Source organism: Chelonia mydas, chromosome 3 (assembly GCF_015237465.2).
Source record: "Chelonia mydas isolate rCheMyd1 chromosome 3, rCheMyd1.pri.v2, whole genome shotgun sequence".
NCBI classification, from domain to species: Eukaryota; Metazoa; Chordata; order Testudines; family Cheloniidae; genus Chelonia; species Chelonia mydas.
The window spans coordinates 167,656,409-167,675,945 of record NC_057851.1 but is presented as its reverse complement, the minus strand read 5'-3'; the positions used below and the strand labels follow the sequence as shown (position 1 = coordinate 167,675,945).

General features: G+C 39.2%; 1 protein-coding gene across 14 annotated transcripts in view; it reads left to right on the top strand.

The window, feature by feature from the left end:
- Nucleotides 1–19,537, top strand: part of THADA (THADA armadillo repeat containing) — a 299,475-nt gene that overhangs the window by 91,579 nt on the left and 188,359 nt on the right. Inside the window, exon 27 of one of the 14 annotated variants that reach the window (XM_043543766.1) lies at nt 8,633–8,837. The exons of the other annotated variants lie outside the window; for them this stretch is intronic. Coding sequence (XP_043399701.1) covers nt 8,633–8,657 — 25 coding nt within the window. The 3' untranslated portion in view covers nt 8,658–8,837. Of the gene's footprint in view, nt 1–8,632; nt 8,838–19,537 lie in introns of those variants that run through there. 14 annotated transcript variants of the gene reach the window in all.

Below are 19,537 nucleotides of genomic sequence, written 5' to 3'. Positions count from 1 at the left end.
TTCTTCAGTGACTCTTGTATTCTTGAATGTGTGGGAAAATAGCTTCAGTGTGAAGTTCCTCTGCCAACTTCTGTGCACTCTTGAGAACGTTTTGAAATGCCTCATCTGACCGGTAAGACTGTAGGTATGACTTTGCTTTGTCCAATTGTTCCATTGCTCCAGATATATCAAGGTCAACACCTTGGAGTCTCTTGCTTACAACATTTATTTCAAACAGTATGTCATGCCACAACCCTAAGCCACACAGAAATTTGAAGTTATGTATGTTTCTGGTGATTGCGTTTCCCTCTGCCACTGTTCTCCGACGAACAGTTCCTGTCATAGCATTATCCTCCATAACGGCAACTGTGGCATCATCTGTCTTCCCAGTTTGGTGTTTGATAGGCTTTATTGCCTCCACTCAACTTTCCCATCGTGTGACACTCAGTGGTTTCAGTGTCAGAGAGGATGTTCCCAGATGTTGCTTCAAAATTTGCCGTTGATGCAGAGAAAAATACATAGATGCTTTGACTTACATTAAAAAAATCAGCAGCCTCACTAGAAGCTGATGCTGCATCACTGACCACCAAGTTCAATGAATGAGAACTGCACGGGACAAAAAAAGCTCGAGGGTTTAACTCTCAGATCCATGTCTGCACTCCTCTGTTCTTTCCTCTCATGTTGGCACCATTATCGTAGCCCTGACCTCTCATGTCAGCTATTGCAATTCCCGTATCGTCCAGCTTTTTAAGAAGCACATTTGTCATACCAGCTCCTGTAGTATCATCAATGTCAATACATTCTAGAAAATGCTCTCTGACAGTCACCATTGCAGGGACATTTTCACTCGGTTCTGTTGTTGTTACAAAATGCACCATTAAAGTCATTTGTTCTGTATGGCTGATGTCAGGTGTGCAGTCCAGAATAACAGAGTAACATCTTGCGGACTTCAGATCTGCCACAATCTTCTGTTTGACTTTTGTTGCCAGTAACTGTATGATCTCATTTTGAATTGTTTTTCCAAGGTAGTGGTGTGTGTACATTTCTTGGGTAGTGACTCTTCTTAGATGCTCCTGGAGTACAGCATCAAACTCAGCCATCAGCTCCACAATTTTAAGGAAGTTTCCATTGTTTGGCACATACAGCTGATCTGAAGTGCCGCACAGTGCTAGGTTTTGGGTAGCAAGCAGTCTCACAATGGCAATGAGCCTTTTCAGAACCTTTTGCCAGTAAAGAGAGACTGATGCAATCTTCTCTTGATGCTGATCATCTATCGTGGCTTTTAACCTTAGTCTCATCTCAAGCTCTTTCCACCTATGGAATGCTCTCTGGTGATTTTCTGCCTCCTCATGGCATACCAGATTTCTAGCCAGATTTTTCCAGCTCCCTGAGAAGCTGATGTTAATCAGTCCGGGCTCCTGGGATTGCTAGATAGGTACATAAGAGGCTCCTCCTCCTCTCTCTCCCTACAGCTCCTGCTGCTTTCTGTTATTCCCTCTCACCTTTTCTCCTGCCTGCCTGTTATGTCTCTTGTGCCCTCCAGCACAGCACTCCACCATCTCTGTGCATCTAGAGCAGAGAGCATACAGATGCACCAGCAGCAGACACAATTTTCTACACTCTGGGTCCTAGTGACGCCCCTCCACAATCTGGCACCTGAGGCAGCTGCCTCAGTTCGCCTCGTGGTAATGCCAGCCCCGAAGAAAAGTCTTGTTTTCTGAGTAAAAGGGTAAACAAGTTCTAAGTGATACTGTGCAACTCGTAACTTTTTATGCTAGAACATCTAGTATGTTATTTCACAAAACAGAAGGAAAAGTAACTCCTGTGCACTTAGAGCCCACTTGCGGAAAGCATCTGTATTCAAGAAAGCGCTTAAGCATGTGTTTAAAATTTAAGTATGTGCTTAATTTTCCTGAATTGGGGTCTTGACCATAGCATTACCATGTGAAATGGCTTTTAATTTCACTCAAATACATGTTATATCGAACAAATATTTAGATAATTAGAACTGTTAGGAGAACATGACCATAAACACTGCTATGTACCCAAGAACGGTATAGGTATCCTATATTTTGATCAACAAGGAAGGCAAGAAGTATGCCTTATGTCACTATTTAGAACACACACAAATCAGGGCTAATTTGCTGATTTAAATGTTTTTTCCTTTTAAACTGTATTTTAACTAGGACCTTAGGTTGATGCTGACTCTTGTCAAGATAATTTTAAGTAGGCATTCAGAAAAGAAACAATTCAGGACATTCAAAATCCCATGAAGTTAGACCAATATCACTTAAACATAAGGTGAGATTTTCAAAGGCACAAATAGCATTAGTTGCCTAATACCCATTGATTTTTGATAGTCATTAGGTAAGTAACTGCCTTTGAAAATTTTCCATGTAAACTTTAGAGTTGTTCTCTTTAAATGTAGGCACATCAAGGAGGAGCATAATTTTATGCTGTCCCTCAGCAATTCAGGATATGTTCTTTACATTATTTACTCCTCACCCTTCACCTTTGCATTCAAAGAATAGCCACACTTGATCATTACATGCTAACAGGCAAATATCACAAGGTATGGAAGACCCTCAATTTACTTTGGTTCTGTTGTGATTATCAATTTTCAGGAAGTGCCCTCTCCCCTTCATCCCCCTCTGCCACCACAAATGAGCCAATAAGGAAAATCAGATTCACTTTTTAAAATACGGACATTTCAAAATAAGTGTTTTATAAGCCTTGGGATTTTGCACAAGTGCATAGGTTTTAAAAAGATTTTAAGTGGTCATGTAAGATACTCAGTGGGGCTCAGAGAAAAATATCACAAATCAAATACAGGATTTTTATTGTGTTAACAGACATGGCCATCTTTGAACACATTTATCTTAGTGAGAGTATTATAAATACATTTCTTCAAGAAAACACTGTGGGTGAGAAAAAACATGTGTATCAGATGTTGAAAGAAAGCAAGATTTTTTTTTTTAATTTTTTTTTGACCAAATACGTTATAGATAACATTCAAGAATATTTCATTCTTGTAAATAGTCCCGCTGCAGTGATGTCAAAATCGGTGTTGTCATGGGCCATCTGCTGCTTATTGTAAATTTCAGTCACATTAGTTATAGTTGTTTGGGACATACTTTAATCCAACCCCTTCACTATTTCATAACATTTTTCCTCAAATTAAACTAATATCCTTTTGAAACTACAATAAGTAAAATATCTCTCATAAATACAGAGAGTACATGATAGCTGCCAGGTTTATACTTTTAGCACGGTATTTTAAACAGTGGTTAAGATATGTAGTTTTTATCCCCTGCAAAAGCCCACATTTTATCAGGGATGTTTGATCAGACTTGACATCCATCTTTCTTAGACATTTGTATCAAGTCAAAAGCAGTGATGGTAGGAAGAGGGACCTGCCATCAGAGATTCTTCTATAACATCCCCTGGTATCGGGACATCTGTCCTCAGATTAAGTTGGTCCAGAGCTCTGGTACTCCTCGTTGCTTTAAATGCCCAAATAGCAGGGGAGGCAAACACCTATTTCCAATTTTCATCTGTGACTGGCGAGAAGATAGTGCTCCACCCTGTCATATTCAGGACTGCTAGGCTTTTTTGTAGCCACATGAGCTAAAAAAACTCCAACTTCTGTGAAATCTAGCAGCACATCTACTTAGTAAAATGAGGTGTTTTGAACACACCACCTCATCCTCAACTCTCTAAACTGTCTCTCGATTAATACAAGAATCCAATTTATTATCTCTGTCCAGATATTCAAAGTCCTCCATGGGATTGGCCCTAACTGCTAGAGAAGTTACCCATTCCTCTGTGATCATGACCACCTAGAACGTCTATTTTCTGTTGGGAAAATGTCAGCCAGTAGGGGGGAAAATTGTGAGGACAAAGACGGAACTTTCACAGGACTTGGGCATAAACTGCGGAATTCTCTGCTGCAAAAGCTAAGAATGACCCCTAACGTTCTGCATTCAGAAGTTACGTGTAAAATGTATTTCTGTGACATAGCATTTCCTCTTGCATATGTCAAACCAGAGGATCATAATGGTCCCTTCTGCGCGTAAAATCTATGCTCGCTCACACTCTCACATAAACCAGGCAAATTAAAAACAACAACAAAAACCTTATAAAAACTGCTCAAGCTCTTTCTCCTGAAGCAAAAGAAGGGAAGAGGAGAGATTTGTTGTTTCTATTTTTAAACACTGGAGGTGTCCAGATACTATGGTGATGGAGGCCAAATATGTAACTAGATAGGTAGATACTACCAATGGCCCCTGTACATATCCATGTCAGTTCTAGCACCATAATATTTTTTTTTGTCTGTCAAGTAACTAACATACAGAAACATGCATGAGAAGCAAGGAAAATAACCCAGTTTCTGTGGCTATTAGTAACTGGTTGGAGTGGATTGACAGTTCTCTCGTCACTGTGTCAGTTCATGTAAATGTTCATTTTTAGTATTCATGCTGAGTGAAAGATGTAATGACTTCAGCACAGAATGCACTATGTTATAAACAATTTAAAAATATTACAAATCAAAACCCAAAATATTTTATAGAGTTTTCTCCCAAACTCTATTAAAACTGCCTTTGCCTAAGCTCCCCTCCCCTCTCCCTAAGCCCATTAGATATCTTTCAGTGTGAAATCTATACAACGATCCAACTCGGGTTGGCATCTTCATACAGGTGTGCTTCATTAGCCTTCTGAAGTGCTCAAGTGGCTGTGCCATGGAAACTTGTGACCGTTTTGAAACGCTGGGCAAATCTCCCTTTCCATCATCTGGAAGGGAAACTTAAAGATCAAAAGTGCTGTGGACTTCAGGTTACAGCAAATGTCATGAAGAGTCAGATCATGAGTACTTAGCCTATAACGAAGGGGCTCCCTTGCTCCATTGGAGAGGGGGCACTTTTTCTGGAAACCAGCTGTTCATTGCAAGGCTTTTCTCTAGTAGCTTTTTATAACTCAGTTTTCCCCTTACTGCTAGGAGTTTCAGTTGCCACCAATATAATTCTTTCCCCATTGTTACTTTCTGGCAGTGCTGTTACTATCCTTGCTGTGTATCCTTCTCAGCGAGAGAAACCCTTTTTCTCTGTATTCTTTGTTCCTCTTTCCAGTTCTGTCTCCCCCAGCTATATAGACAGGGTGAGGATGGTTCAGTGGTGAGTGAACTAGCCTGGAATTCAGGTGATGTGGGTTCAGTTCCCTGCCACAGTTCAGTTCAGTGCCACAGACTTCCTGTGTGACCTTGGGCAAGTCACTTTGTGTTTGTGCAGCAGCTGGCAGGTATGATTCCCAGCATGGAGCTAGTGTGCTAAAAATAGCAGTTTGGCTGCGGTGGTACAGGCAGCAGCTCTGGCTGGCTGCCTGAGTACAATCTTACCCAGGCCGTTGCGCTTACCCAAGCCACTATGGTGACACTGCTATTCTAGGCAGGAGAACTAGTGCATGTATGTCTGCCCAGGCGGGGAATCACACCTCTCAGCTGCTTTGTAGACATACCCTTAGACTCCCTATGTGAGCGTTCCTATAATAGTTCCTACTTCATAGGACCATTGTGAGGATAAGCTCATTAAGAGAGTGAGATGCTCAGATGCTGTGGTAATGGGGGTCAGATAAATACCTAAGATAGATAGCTATTGAAGCCAAAAGGTCTTGTTGCTCATTGAATAACGTGTACTGTTACACGGTGACATCATATATTGTATATTACATAGAAAAAGTTTAGAGGCTTTTTTTGGTAAAGACTTTAAATGAGTTGATAGAAACTGATAGTAAAATAGATGGATGAACTTTTTAAAATCATGTGGGAAAATGGAGTCTTTTAGAGATATGTTAAGTATGCATTTTAAATAGACTAATTGAGCATGTTTAAAACATTCTTCTCATGAATGGTACCTTAGAACATGTTCAACATGAATTAGAAAAATGAACATGGGATGTAGATCTAGCCTTGCTGGTTAAAAATTAATTACATCTCTGTTAGGTTTCAAAGATCATTTGTAAATTTTTCATCCATTAACAATTATTTAAACCCAGAGATTTCTAAAAACCACAGGAATGGTAATAAGAATATAGCTAAGAGTGGAGTGTGTGGTCAGAGGTATCTTGCCAAGTAATCTTTCTAAGATTTGATGAAGTAAACACTGTCAAGCTGTGTTTTATTTTGTTTTCTTTTAAAATAAAGTAGCCCATATTAATTTTGATTAACTATTAGTCCATGCTCTGTCTTTTAGTATATTGACTGCTTTAGCAGACTTGCGGGTCTTCGTGAGACAATTCTGAGCTTAAGTGTTCAAAGCAAAAGTTTGCAGCAGACACACTGTTGTTACGGTTTATATTGATTACGAGTCCAAAAATACTTGTTTAACAATATAAGAAAATACAGGCTTCGTACCCTACTGTGTTTTTCTAGTAATACTCCATTTCGAGATGGATGGTGGTTCCTCATTTTACCACAGTGATGGGTACCGTATACAAACACAAATAAAATGCTATCTCAATGAGAAGTGATAACAATATGGTGCACTAGCATGAGAAGTGTAAAGAGCTTCCTCAAACTGTTCATTTGTTTTAAATAAGGCAAAACCAAACTTAATTGGATTTTTGATTCTTCCTTCTAACATGCCTGAAACAGATCAAATGAAGCAAAGACCTCTGAAAAAATCTAACCATATAAGCAGGTAACTTAGGGTATGTCTATATAGCAACTAGACATCCACAGCTGGCCTGTGACAGCTGACTTAGGCTTTGCAGGGCTGTTTCAGTGCCATGTAGACTTCCGGGCTTGGGCTCCAGCCTAAGCCCAGAAGTCTACACAGCAATGAAACAGCCCCTCAGCCCGAGCCCCACGAGCCTGAGTTAGCTGGCATGGGCCATCTGCAGGTGTCCAGTTGCTATGTGAACATATCTTTAGTTTTTGTTCTTATTTCTAGTCATGGAACATTTTAATTTCTCCTAATTCTGACATAATTGTTTGATTTTGTATTATATATGAATATTGATATCAGGTCTGTCTGTTAACTCAGATTTAAGTGACCCTCCTCTCCTTTATTCTGGCACATCATATTTTAAGATCTCTTGCCATCATACCAACAAAGTTGCCTTGCGAAAGGTTCTTTAACAAGTTATTTTTGGTAAGCTGCTTGTTACATAATACTTTATTCCTCTCAGTTGCCGTTTTCCTGAAGTGTTTGTTGTGCACAGCTGCTCTTCCCATACCTAATTACACAAAGGTATCATAAATAGCAAACCAACAGGTATAAAGAGACTTGTACGTAAAACAGATCAAAGCAAACAGACCATGTAGTCCTTTGGAAATCTTGGCTACCCACTTTTGTAAATAAAAGTGCTTCTAAAGCAGAAAGTATTCAACTACTGTATTTATATAGCCCTTGATTGACAGTTCAGTTATTAACCTCATAAAACACAGGCAATGTAAACTGGTAAGAATGTTTATTTTAGCACTTCTATCTGAAGGAAAATGAAAACTAAGATATAATGGCTTGGTCTCTATTTCTTTTAAGTATTTATTTTAGAACTATGCAGTATAAAAGAATGTTTTCTCAAGTCAGTGAACTTAAGCTATTTTGCTTACTGTTCTGGAATTTAAGTATGTTGTTATAATTCCTTAGAAAACAAACCTAACATTTACTAAAGCTATAAATTCCACTGATGCATAGTGATTCTTCTATCCCTCTTCAAAAATTCCCCCTTCTGCCAATGTAGTAAATAAATCTAAGTTGTTCTTGCTAACTACATGATGATGTAATACAAAGGCTGGCACCCATTGCTCTAACTGAAGAGGTGTCCTAGAATTAAATTACTTATTGTAATAAATCTGTGAATGACAAAGATGAGATAATCCTTTAACATCCTTGTATAGTTACACAGGGCTTTTTATTAGCTAGTACATTATAACATTTATTTTAATTAATGACAAGGATATGCACAATATTGTTGATTACTTTTTCCTTTTCCCCCCCCTAAAAAGGTCAGTTATGTGGTCAGGATGTCTTCTTGTGAGTACTAACATTCTCTTTAGGCAGGTAGCAGTTTTCAACCTTGAAAGCAAATACAGTGAGCTCTCTAGAGACAGTGTTAAAGTAACTGAAATGGCATTCTTTGGCTGGGTCTAACAGAAGAGTGTACTGATTGTCGTAGAGCAAGATTATCTAGAGAAGAACTCATAAAAATATTACTTCCTATCCATTGCTAACTGGATCTTTCCAGCAGGACTGTCCATTGCTGTCTACTTAAATTTCTCACCCTTAGAATGCTACCTGGTCTGGTCAGTCTTTCTCTCTCACAAGTGCATCCTCTTACCTGCATTAGCTGTAATACTTTCAAATGGTAAATTTTGTTTGACATCTGATGGACATTTTAAAGAGTAACATAAATTCATGCCAAGAAGATTGCTTCATACTGAAATAAAGACTACATTGCTTGTTTTTAGGAAAAGTTAGTAAATTCCAACTAGATCATCTTTCTTAGCTGGAGCCTATTGATTACTGAAGCTCTAATATCTGATAGGGGCCTACAGATACAGTAGGAAATAACTAGAGTTCTTTTTGAAAATGGATGTTTTCAGTACTGTCATTTTAAGCTGTAGCATTTATTTTGACTGAACTCCGCTTTTTTTTAGCTTCCTGGGACCAGATTTTTCTTGAATCCTTAGCAGCTCCCAGCCTGAAGTGATTAAAGAAATAGCAACAGTTATTGTGTTGGTGTGGAATACAGCTAAGAAAACCCTACACAAACCATCTGTCTTCTAACCTACCCTTAAAAGAAACATTTTAATGTATTAATAAACAATGTATTTAATTGTTTGATAACTAACTACCTTACAAAAAGTAATATACTGATTCAGCGAGTAATTTCTAAAGGAAGAGAACTGTAAAAGTGGTTTAGCCATTATATTCAATGTAAATCTCAAAAGCAATATAAGCAGTGATTTTATTTTTTTTTTAAACTGTAGTGGAACCATTTGCAGAGTCAACTTGAGAAATGGGTGGCAGAATCTGACACACAAATATGTCTAATTGAAATGCCTCTGAGAGTCATAGAACTTCCCATGATTAATTTTATGACATATCCTTAACTCTACTCTGTAGTCCGAAGAAAAATATATAAAAAAAAGTGTGTATGAAATAGTTCCTTCTAATCAGGGACCACAAACACTGTCATGCCTTAATCAAAATCATGTGGTTTTTGCAGTATGTCACTTTGGGGCAGAGTTCAGGTTGTAAGGTTGCCCTAACTGCATTTCCATACCTCTTCATGTGTTTGAATTTCTTTTAAGGTTAATCTTAACTCTGCATTTCATGGGTTTATGCTATTTGGTTTTGTAGGGCTGTCAATTAATCTCAGTTAACTCAAGTGATTAACTCAAAACAAATTCACTTGATTAAAAAATTGATCATGATTAATTGCAGTTTTAATCGCGCTGAAAAACAATAGAATACCAATTGAAATGTCTTATAAATATTTTGGTGTTTTTCTACATTTTCAAATATATTGATTTCAATTACAACACAGCATACAAACTGTACAGTGCCCGTTTTATATTATTTTTGATTACAAATATTTGCATTATAAAAAAGATAAACAAAAGAAATAGTATTTTTCAATTCACCTTTCATACAATTACTGTAGCACAATCTCTTTATGGTGAAAGTACAATTTACAAATGTATATTTTTTTTTGTATGTAACTGCACTCAAAAACAAAACAATGTAAAACTTTGGAGCCTACAAGTTCACTCAGTCCTACTTCTTGTTCAGCCAATTGCTAAGACAAACAAGTTTGTTTACGTTTATGGGCGATAATGCTGCCTGCTTCTTGTTTACAATGTCACCTGAAAGTGAGAACAGGCACTCGCATGGCACTGTTGTAGCTGACGGCGCAAGGTATTTACATGCCAGATATGCTAAACATTTGTATGCCCCTTCATGCTTTGGCCACCATTCCAGAGGACATGCTTCCATGCTGATGATGCTCGTTAAAAAAATAATGCATTAATTAAATTTGTGACACAATTCTCCTCCAAGGAATTTAATGTCTTCTGCTCTGTGGTTTTACCTGCATTCTGTCATCTATTTCATGTTATGGCAGTCTCAGATGGTAACCCAGCACATGTTGTTCGATTTAACAACACTTCCACTGCAGATTTGACAAAACGCAAAGAAGGTACCAATGTGAGATTTCTAAAGATAGCTATAGCACTTGACCTAATGTTTAAGAATCTGAAGTGCCTTCCAAAATCTGAGAGAGGCAAGGTGTGGAACATGCTGTCAGAAGTCTTAAAAGAGCAACACTCCCATGCAGAAACTGCAGAACCCAAACCACTAAAAAAGAAAATCAACTTACTGTTGGTGGCATCTGACTCAGATGATGAAAATGAATGTGCGTCAGTCTGCACTGCTTTGGATTGTTATCGAGCAGAACCCGTCAGCAGCATGGACACATGTCGCCTGGAATGGTGGGACACTAAGGAGAGAGAACTGTTAAGAAAACCTAATGAGTAGGTAGGTCATGTGATTGCAGCACTCTACAGCATTTGAACACTAAGGAGGTCCTTATCTGGGAAACTATACAAAAAAGAAACATTGGAATAAACTAATCTGTAGAGGCAGAAGCATGAGTTGTTATTTCAGACCATTTTGGTATCGATAATAGCTGTGGTCTGGAAATGTTTTGTAAGCCAGAGAATGATGGCCTTATCGCAGATGGTGATGCGGTGGAGAAAAAAATGAAAGCTGAGTCAGAACGCACACTCATATCCTTGACCATATCTGCTATATTATTGAGGTTTGGCTTGGTCAGTCACTTTGCTCTATTGTGATTCTTGCTGACATGTCACAAGCATTATTAACTGAGTTTCAACAGGTATTTATGCCTTTGAGCATCATGTACCTGATAAACTGATCCATTGTTTACAGTAGGGTTAGCATTGGGTTTTGCACTAGATCAATCAGCTGCGCACATTTTAACTGCAAATGTAGACCAGGACAAACTATGCTCTGTATTAGTTCAGAAAGCTGTGGTTAATACTTGCTCCAGGCATGAATTAACAGTGGTTTCTGAAATGTTGCTGAACACGGTTTGTCCTAATGCACTCTTGCAGTTAAACCATGTGTGCTTGAACTGGTGCTGAACTCATTGCTAACCCTTGTTATCACAGATCCATCAGCCCTCTGATCTCTGATGTGCTGTGGGTCACAAAGAGCTTATCAAAGCTGGGCTTTGCAGACATAGGGGTGCACATGCCCTCCATGAGAATCACCGAAACCTACCCAGCCCCCTGCACAGAGGAACATTACTGGTACTGCTGCAAGAGGAGTCTCAATTACCTAGAGCAAGAGGTTGGATTTGTTCCAAATAGAAGTGTGAACTAATTTCAGTGGCTGTTAATTCTTTGAAGCCCCTTTGTCATTCTGTGTCTTAATTTTATCTTGCAAAACTATAGTGGCTGCCCTTAAAACCTTTCCAATTTTACCTTTGCAATTCGATAACATTACGGTGACAGTACTTAAGCTTCCCATTAATTAGTTTAGGAAACACTGCACAGACTGATGGCTCATGTTATTTAGTTGTCTCAGGCAACAGAAAAGTTTTTAAGGGTGACTACTATGTCTGGAACTTTTGGGAGGTTTCATCCACTCCAAACCTTGTGTGCATTCCAGACTGGTTACAAGTAGGATACTTTTGGCTAGTGACGTACTGGATGATATGAATATTGAGGTTTGCACTTGATCTGTGGGCCTGGTATGTAGTATAGAAATTACATGTTGCTGACAAGCGTGCCAACAACAGGTTCAGCCCCAGTAGAGGAGCACAAGATTTAAATGCAAATACAGATCAGGACATACCATGTTCAGCATCATTTCACAAATACGTGGTTAAGGCTTGTTTCTGTGTTGGGGTGGAGATGGATGATCTACTCCGTCTGTTTTACTGATGTCTATGATTCTATGTAGCATAGAAAAAGTCGTGTATTTGGGGGTTGGGAGGACCTATCTGGTGAGAGATCTGGGAGAGAACGAAGAACAAAAAGTAAACAAGTCAACAAAAAAAATATTCTGAATAGTGGAATATTCTGTCCACTAAGCATGTGTGTGTTTTGTGTCCTTGCTTTCATAATTTGCTAAAAGCAAAAGAGGCAAGTATATCAAGCTAGATTTGAAAACTTGTGTCCCTTCCATATGGCTGTTTATATTTTTGGGTCCAAATTCAGCCTTGGCTTAAAATGCTTTCTGCGATAATTGTGTCTGCTGAGGCAAGGGCTGAATTTGGTTCCCAGTCTGTCTGTTTTATCTTTCCTCTGTGATATGTTAGATAATTCTTCAGGGTCCATTAATTTCAGTACCGTCATTGCCACAATAAGAGTAGATGTTATTCTTGGCAGGAAAATATTAAAAAGAGGCCTCCACGAACTCATGAAAACAATGCCCTTTAATAAAAGCCTCTGTAAATGTCTCTTGGTTTTTGCTTTTTCCCTGTATATATTCTTTTATTCTCGTCTCTCCTTTTTTTTCTACTTCTGTTATATCCTTTATCTCCATCCCAATTTTGGTATTTGTGAGTGCCTATCAGCAGTCCAGGATTTTTCTTGTTGATATTCATGATTTAGAATGAGTGTTAGAGCGGCCTTGTAGCCCCAGAAGGTCAATTGTCTTTAAACCTCTTTTGCTGTGTTTTCTTTTTACTTTAGACTCACAATATGAGCAGATGATTCACAAACGTACTTTATAGTGTCAGTTATTAAAGCAGGATACAAGGCTATGGAGCCTTTAATTTTTCTGAAAAAAATATGAAATCAGAGATATTATAGATGGAGATAATCTGTGATACATGTCACGGTAAAATGAGGTATACACACAATATATACACACATTGCTGTACTTACGAATTAAACTGATCCGCCACAGTATGTTCTAAGAATATACTGCAGCAGCATTTAGCAAAGAGTACCACAGCATCCAGGCTCTTCAGTTTATTTTTTATAAACAAATCTGTTAATTTTAAATCCACAGATAGCATACAAACACAGTAATACAACAAAGACAACTAAATGTACAAATACAGGTCTTGACCTACACATGCGATCACAGCACTTAATCAGAATTGATAAATACATGAAAGGAATAACTCTTGAGATATCATGTTGGCCTAGGAGGCACTCATGAGAGAAGTAGAATGAAAAAGATGGTGGAGGGGAACCAGCTGACCTGTGGTCATGCTATTGTCTAGTAGAAAACTGGAATCTATCTATAGATAGAATTTTAAGTCTGTTACATTATAAAATATTTTATCTATTTTGATTGAGAAAGTACAGTAATATTGAACAATCTTATCAGAGGAGTGGAAAGGAGATTAATAAGAATGAGGCCATTCCCTTGCTGTGAAGATTCTATTAGCAAACAAATAAAGCCATACAATCAAGTACAAATACATAGAGAAGTTACTGACCATCAAAAGTACAATAAAAGCTCCTTATGTTAGCTTTGTGTGGGAGAGGCAAACTACTTTTCTCATTCCTCCTTTTTTAAAAGAAACTTTAGTCATCCACATAGCAAATTGCTCTTTAGCTGCAGCTTAAAATAGACTTTTCTAGAAGTTTCTTTTGCTGGGTTTTATAGATCTACATCTGCCTTCAATTATGAATTTTAGCTGTAATAGTACAATGAAGGAAGGAAGTTATAACACTACATGTACATCTCCACTCTTTGCCTTCAAAGTAACTTCCGTTTCATGAGAACTCACTACATTTTACTAGAACAATTTTCTAGCTAGCATCATAAACCTTGCCCTTCAGTTTAATGAACTGTGGCGCAGATTCACACAGACAGAAAAGATTGGAAAGAGTAAATTTAGATGAACGGGACAGATGAAACGATTATGAGTGGCAGGTGCAATATCACCTAAAGTTAGAACGAAGGGCAGAATTCTTCAGTTAAGAGTTGTAGTGGTGGTGTGTTTTGTTAGTACTTTTCTTTAGGGGGAAACATAAATAGAAGGGGAAACTGTCCCTGATTTACTTCCACAACTCAAAAAAATTAGTACTCTTTTTCCTCCCATAACATCTCTGGATCCTTGTAAATCTTTCTTCTGAGGAGTGCTGAAATGAATTGTTCCCAGACTCTATTAACACTTCAGTGTAAATTAGCCTGAATGAGGTGCCTCCATTCACTGAAAGAATTCTAGAGAAAAAGGATTGTGCTCTAGACCACCAACTGTCAGATACAGAGAATTGGTGAACTGTGTTTAGTTTTTGTCACTGTTAAACTGTAAGATCTGTAGGGCAGAGACCCGCTCTTCTGTTTTATTTATTTACTTATACATCCTGAACATTTAATGGTATTATATAAATGAAGCAAGTACAGGGGAAGAAATTTTTCAGAGTAGCAGCCGTGTTAGTCTGTATCTGCAAAAAGAAAAGGAGGACTTGTGGCACCTTAGAGACTAACAAATTTATTAGAGCATAAGCTTTTGTGAGCTACAGCTCACTTCATCGGAGGCATGCAGTGGAAAATACAGTAGGACAATTTTATATACAGAGAGAACATGAAACAATGGGTGTTATCATACACACTATAAGGAGAGTGATCAGTTAAGGTGAACTATTACCAGCAGGAGGGGGGGGGGGGAAGGGTTTTTTTCCTCGATGCAGAAGCTTATCCCCTGCAGGGACCTCAACCTTGTCATCTCCTTCCTCACTAGGGCGTCCTTTGAACCCCTGGAAACCTGCTCTCTCGCTCACTTCTCTGTGAAGGTGGTTTTCTTTGTCAGTGAACTGGCGGAAATGATGGTGGAACTGCCCTTTACGATCTTCCACCACGACCAGGTCTCCCTACGCCTTCACCCCAAATTTCTTCCCAAAGTGGTCTCCCTGTTCCACCTCAACCAGTACATACACTTACCCACCTTCTAACCTAACGGTTCTCAAACTTTGGGTCGGGACCCCAAAGTAGGTCACGACCCCTTTTGAATGAGGTTGCCAGGGCAGGCTTAGACTTGCTGGGGCCTGGGGCTGAAGCCTGAGCCCCAAAGCCCAAGGGCTTCAGCCCTGGGTGGCCAGGCTTGTTGCAGGCCCCCTGCCTGGGGATGAAGCCCTGGAGCTTCAGCTTTGCCCCCCTGCTTAGAGCGGTGGGGCTCTGGCTTTGGTCCCCCCACCCAGGGCAATGAGGTATAGGTGGGTTCAGGCTTTGGTCCCCCTCCTGGGGTTGTGAAGTAATTTTTGTTGTCAGAAGGAGGTCGCGGTACAATGAAGTTTGAGAACCCCTGCCCTAAACCGCACGCCTCCTCTAGGCAGCGCATGCTGCACTCCCTCAATGTCTGCCAAGTGCTAGCCTTTTACCTCCAGCGCACACGTGACTTTCACATCTCCCCACATCTCTTCCTCGCCATCACTGACTACTTTGAGGACATGCTTTCACCTCGCAACGTCTCTTCCACTGGATTTCCCACTGGATTGAGGACTGTTACCCTCTCTCTGGTGTTCCCCTCCCCCCACGGGCTCATGCCACCAGATCAGCTTTCCTTGCAGACATTCCATGGCAAGATATTTTCCGGTCAGCCACTTGGTCCTTCATCCATACCTTTCCTACCCACTATGCCCCTGCCGCGGTGGTGGATGCAGCTCTCAGCCGCACCATCCTTTAGACTGTGACTCCTGGAGAGCCCTTGCACCTGCCACCGCACTTGAGTTCTGCTTGCTACTCTTCCTCATTTGGAATTCACATAGGGACCATCGCTCAAAGAAGAAGAGAAGGTTACTTACTGTAACTGGATGTTCTTCGAGATGTGTGGTCCCTATCTGGATTCCAGTCGTGCCCTGCATCACCACCTCTGCTCTGGGCTCTGCAACTGCCTGATAAGAGGGAACTAGAGTGGCATCAACCCACATGGTGTCTTAAAGCCTCGGATGCACCACACAGTCAATGCACAGCGCATGTGTGGGTCAGCAGACACTACTATGATCAGTTCTGGCTCCAGTGCATGGCGCGCATGTGCACCCACATTTGGAATCCAGATAGGAACCACACATCTTGAAGAACCTCCAGTTATGGTAAGTAACTCTCTCTTCTACTTGCACGGCTTCATCTTTGTACAATTCCCTTTTGTTCACAACATCTCCACTAGTGTGCTGTACTATGTTGTTTCCTCTATGCACTGGAAGGGGAGGCAGCCAAAGTTGTTGCTTAGCAACTAGGCCTCTTAGGGTGTGTCTACATTGGAGCTGGAGGTGTAATTTCCACTTAGGTAGCCATATCTGCTCTATCTCTCAAGCTACTTTGTTAAAAAGAGAAGTGTTGCCGTGGTGACATGAGTAGCAGAAGGATTTAGTCACCAGAGTTCAATGCTGTCTGAAACACTAGGCACATGCTCAGGCAGCTAGCCCCTCCTGCTGCTGCAGCTACGTTTCTATGTCCAAATTAGCTCGGGTATATCTACCAGAGGTAGAAATTACAACTCCAGCTGTAGTGAAAATATACTTCCTCTCACTGTTTTTAGACATGTTTTCTGCAAATACCTGACAAGTAGGAAGTAGGTTTTGAGTAGATTCCTTTCTTCCCCTCATACAAGATCCGGGCAGCAAACCGAGAGACAGGTTATGTGACTTGCCCAATTCAGTGGCAATTATCTTTTGATTTTTTTTTTATCCTCTGAATATCAAGAAACTGCATAAAATTTACGTACACTGTATACTGAGCACTTTAAGTTTAATGTTCTAGGAACTTTCACTCTTAGTGCTTAATTTTGATTTCATATTTGGTCAATGAATTATTTTGTATGTTAAAATGGGCCTATAGTGACATGAACAAACTCTTGACTTAACTAGCTGCTTGTAAATTTTTTCTTTTGGAAGTGCTCAGCACCCAAAATGCCCCTCGAGGTCAATGAGAGCTGCAGGTAAAATCAAGACACTTCTTGCGGGTACCTAAAACAGATGCAGTTACCGTGATAATGCCAGTCACTATTGGGTGATGCTACATGTTTAGAGCCCCAGGGCTCCTACTTTTTTTTTTTTAAAAAAAGAATTACATGTGTTCTTAAAAACAAGAACAAACAAAAAACCCCAGCAAAACTTTGAATATTTATGCCCCTCATTCACCAAAAATTATCTGTTTCACTTAAGTATTTTCAAGACTTCTGTCCTCTGCAGACACATTTGCAAACTATATTTTTGTAGGGTTATAAATCCTTCTGGATATGAAGAAGGCACAGAGTTAAGAACTCTTATAAATTGCTGTCAGTTTAGTATTTCATCCTAGTTCAAGAACATTTACATCATTCTTTTTATGCAGTCATCAGAAATCTAGAGAAGACATTTAATAGTTTTAATAGAATGTAGATACTGCATTTGAAGATGTTTCCCATTAGATGTTTCAGGGGTTAACCCTTGATAACAGTAACCATACTGCCCTCTCTTAGTAAAAAATTCCACTTTTTCTGAGAGAAAAATTATTTTTTATTTTTGAGAATAAATAGAATTTTTCACACACTAGAAGCATGGCCGTCCTGGTAACATCTGCTTGGGAATTCTGTCTATTATTCCTTGGTGCCTGAATTTTGGTATATTATAATGAAAATGCAACACATTGTAAAAACTCTTACAGTACCACTATAATGTAAACAAGCCTCCAGGAACTGGTTACAGTGGTTTCAGTTTGAATTTGCTTGGCTTTCTATCCATACCTCCAGTTTCTGATCATTCCAGACAATGTAATACATGGCTGAAATAATACTTCAGAATCATCTTCTGTTTCCAAGAAGTCAGTTTTCAGAGAGAGATTTTTATTTGAGGGGCAAAGGGGGGAAAATAAGAGTAGATTTGATGTTAAGATCTCTCTTGTTGACATTTTTGTTTCAAAATGTCAAACTTGCTATAAATATTCTCAAATGGATTCTATAATATGTTTATCTCCTCTGCAAGGAATCCAAAGTCCATGAATTTGTACTGATGTACATCTACAGTGTGATAGGTTAGATCAGGGGTTCCTAAACTGGGTGTCATGACCCCTCACGGGGTCGCATGGTTATTACATGGGGGGTCGCGAGCTGTCAGCCTCCACACCCAACCCCGCTTCGCTTCCAGCATTTATAATAGTGCTAAATATATTTTAAAAGTATTTTTAATTTATAAGGGGGGGTCTCACTCAGAGGCTCACCAATATAAAAGTTTGAGAACCTCTGGTTTAGATGCTATTAAAATGGGGCGGCGGGGGGGTTTCTCTATAGATTTTAATTTGTGTGGGCTGACTGGAGTTTAATCCAATTTATCTATTCTTTAGTCCCAGACTGTTTTTTCCTACTGTTCTTTTTTTTTTTTTTTTTTAGTTTGTGTTTATAGGTATTAACATTTCTTTGGTTAAGGGATTGCGTGCTTGTTATGAATCCATAAGAAGAGGGTATTAGTTCATTAGTTACTCCAAATCACCTTTTAAGCGTATGCCCAAGGACTATATATGCCACAGCAAATTTGACCCAAATACTGCAGTTAGAGCAGTTAGATTCTGGGCATATCACTGTAGTAGTTTGGTATCAGGGGTAACCGTGTTAATCTGTATCCACAAAAACAACAGGGAGTCCGGTGGCACCTTAAAGACTAACAGATTTATTTGGGCATAAACTTTCGTGGGTAAAAATCCCACTTCTTCAGATGCAAATTTTCACTCCATGCATCAAAAGAAGTGGGTTTTTTACCCACTCCATGCATCTGAAGAAGTGGGTTTTTTACCCACGAAAGTTTATGCCCAAATAAATCTGTTAGTGTTTAAGGTGCCATCGGACTCCCTGTTGTTTTTGTAGTAGTTTGGAGATTCTACATGGTATCTTCATAGTGGATTAAATTTTATTGATTTAGGAAAGGAAAAAGAATGATGTAATCAGTAATATGTCCCTTGCGTGTTTAATTTTGTGTTTGTGTTTTGCACGGCCCCTGTGTTTTAAAATGTCAGTGTCTTGCACAGTTTGTCTAGAAAATATGTAACCGTGCTATTGAAATTGGAAGTTTTGGCAGCTTGGTAACGGGACATTTGGAGCTTTTGGCAACTGGGAAGTAGTTTGGGATTGTGGGATAAGCAATTAGTTGTATGTTTCTGCTAAAATAATTAGCAAAATAGTTAATGTTGACATTTGAATTATCATTCTTTCAGTTTACACTTGGTTCACATGTAGATGATTTTCTTCACAACCATAAAGGCTAGAAGCTCAATTTTTAAAAAATGAAATCTTTGGAGCAAAATTCTGAGGCAAATCCCCTGCATATGCCTATAGCTATAAATAGTTTGGGATTTTGGTATACTTTTTATGTGCCTACTGAAATTTTCCTGAACCTTTGCTTTTGAAAGTTTGTTTCCATCCAGTGATCATTTTTACTGTGTTTACTCTATGGCCTGTGGCTAAGGCATGTTTTGTTAGCTGGGCACTGGATGAGGCTTTGCTGATGTTTGCCATGTGGTGATTTTACTCTTGTATGGTGTTTTTTTGATTATTTTCACTAACATTCGTTTTTGCAATTCCTCCCTGTGATTTCGTAGATGCT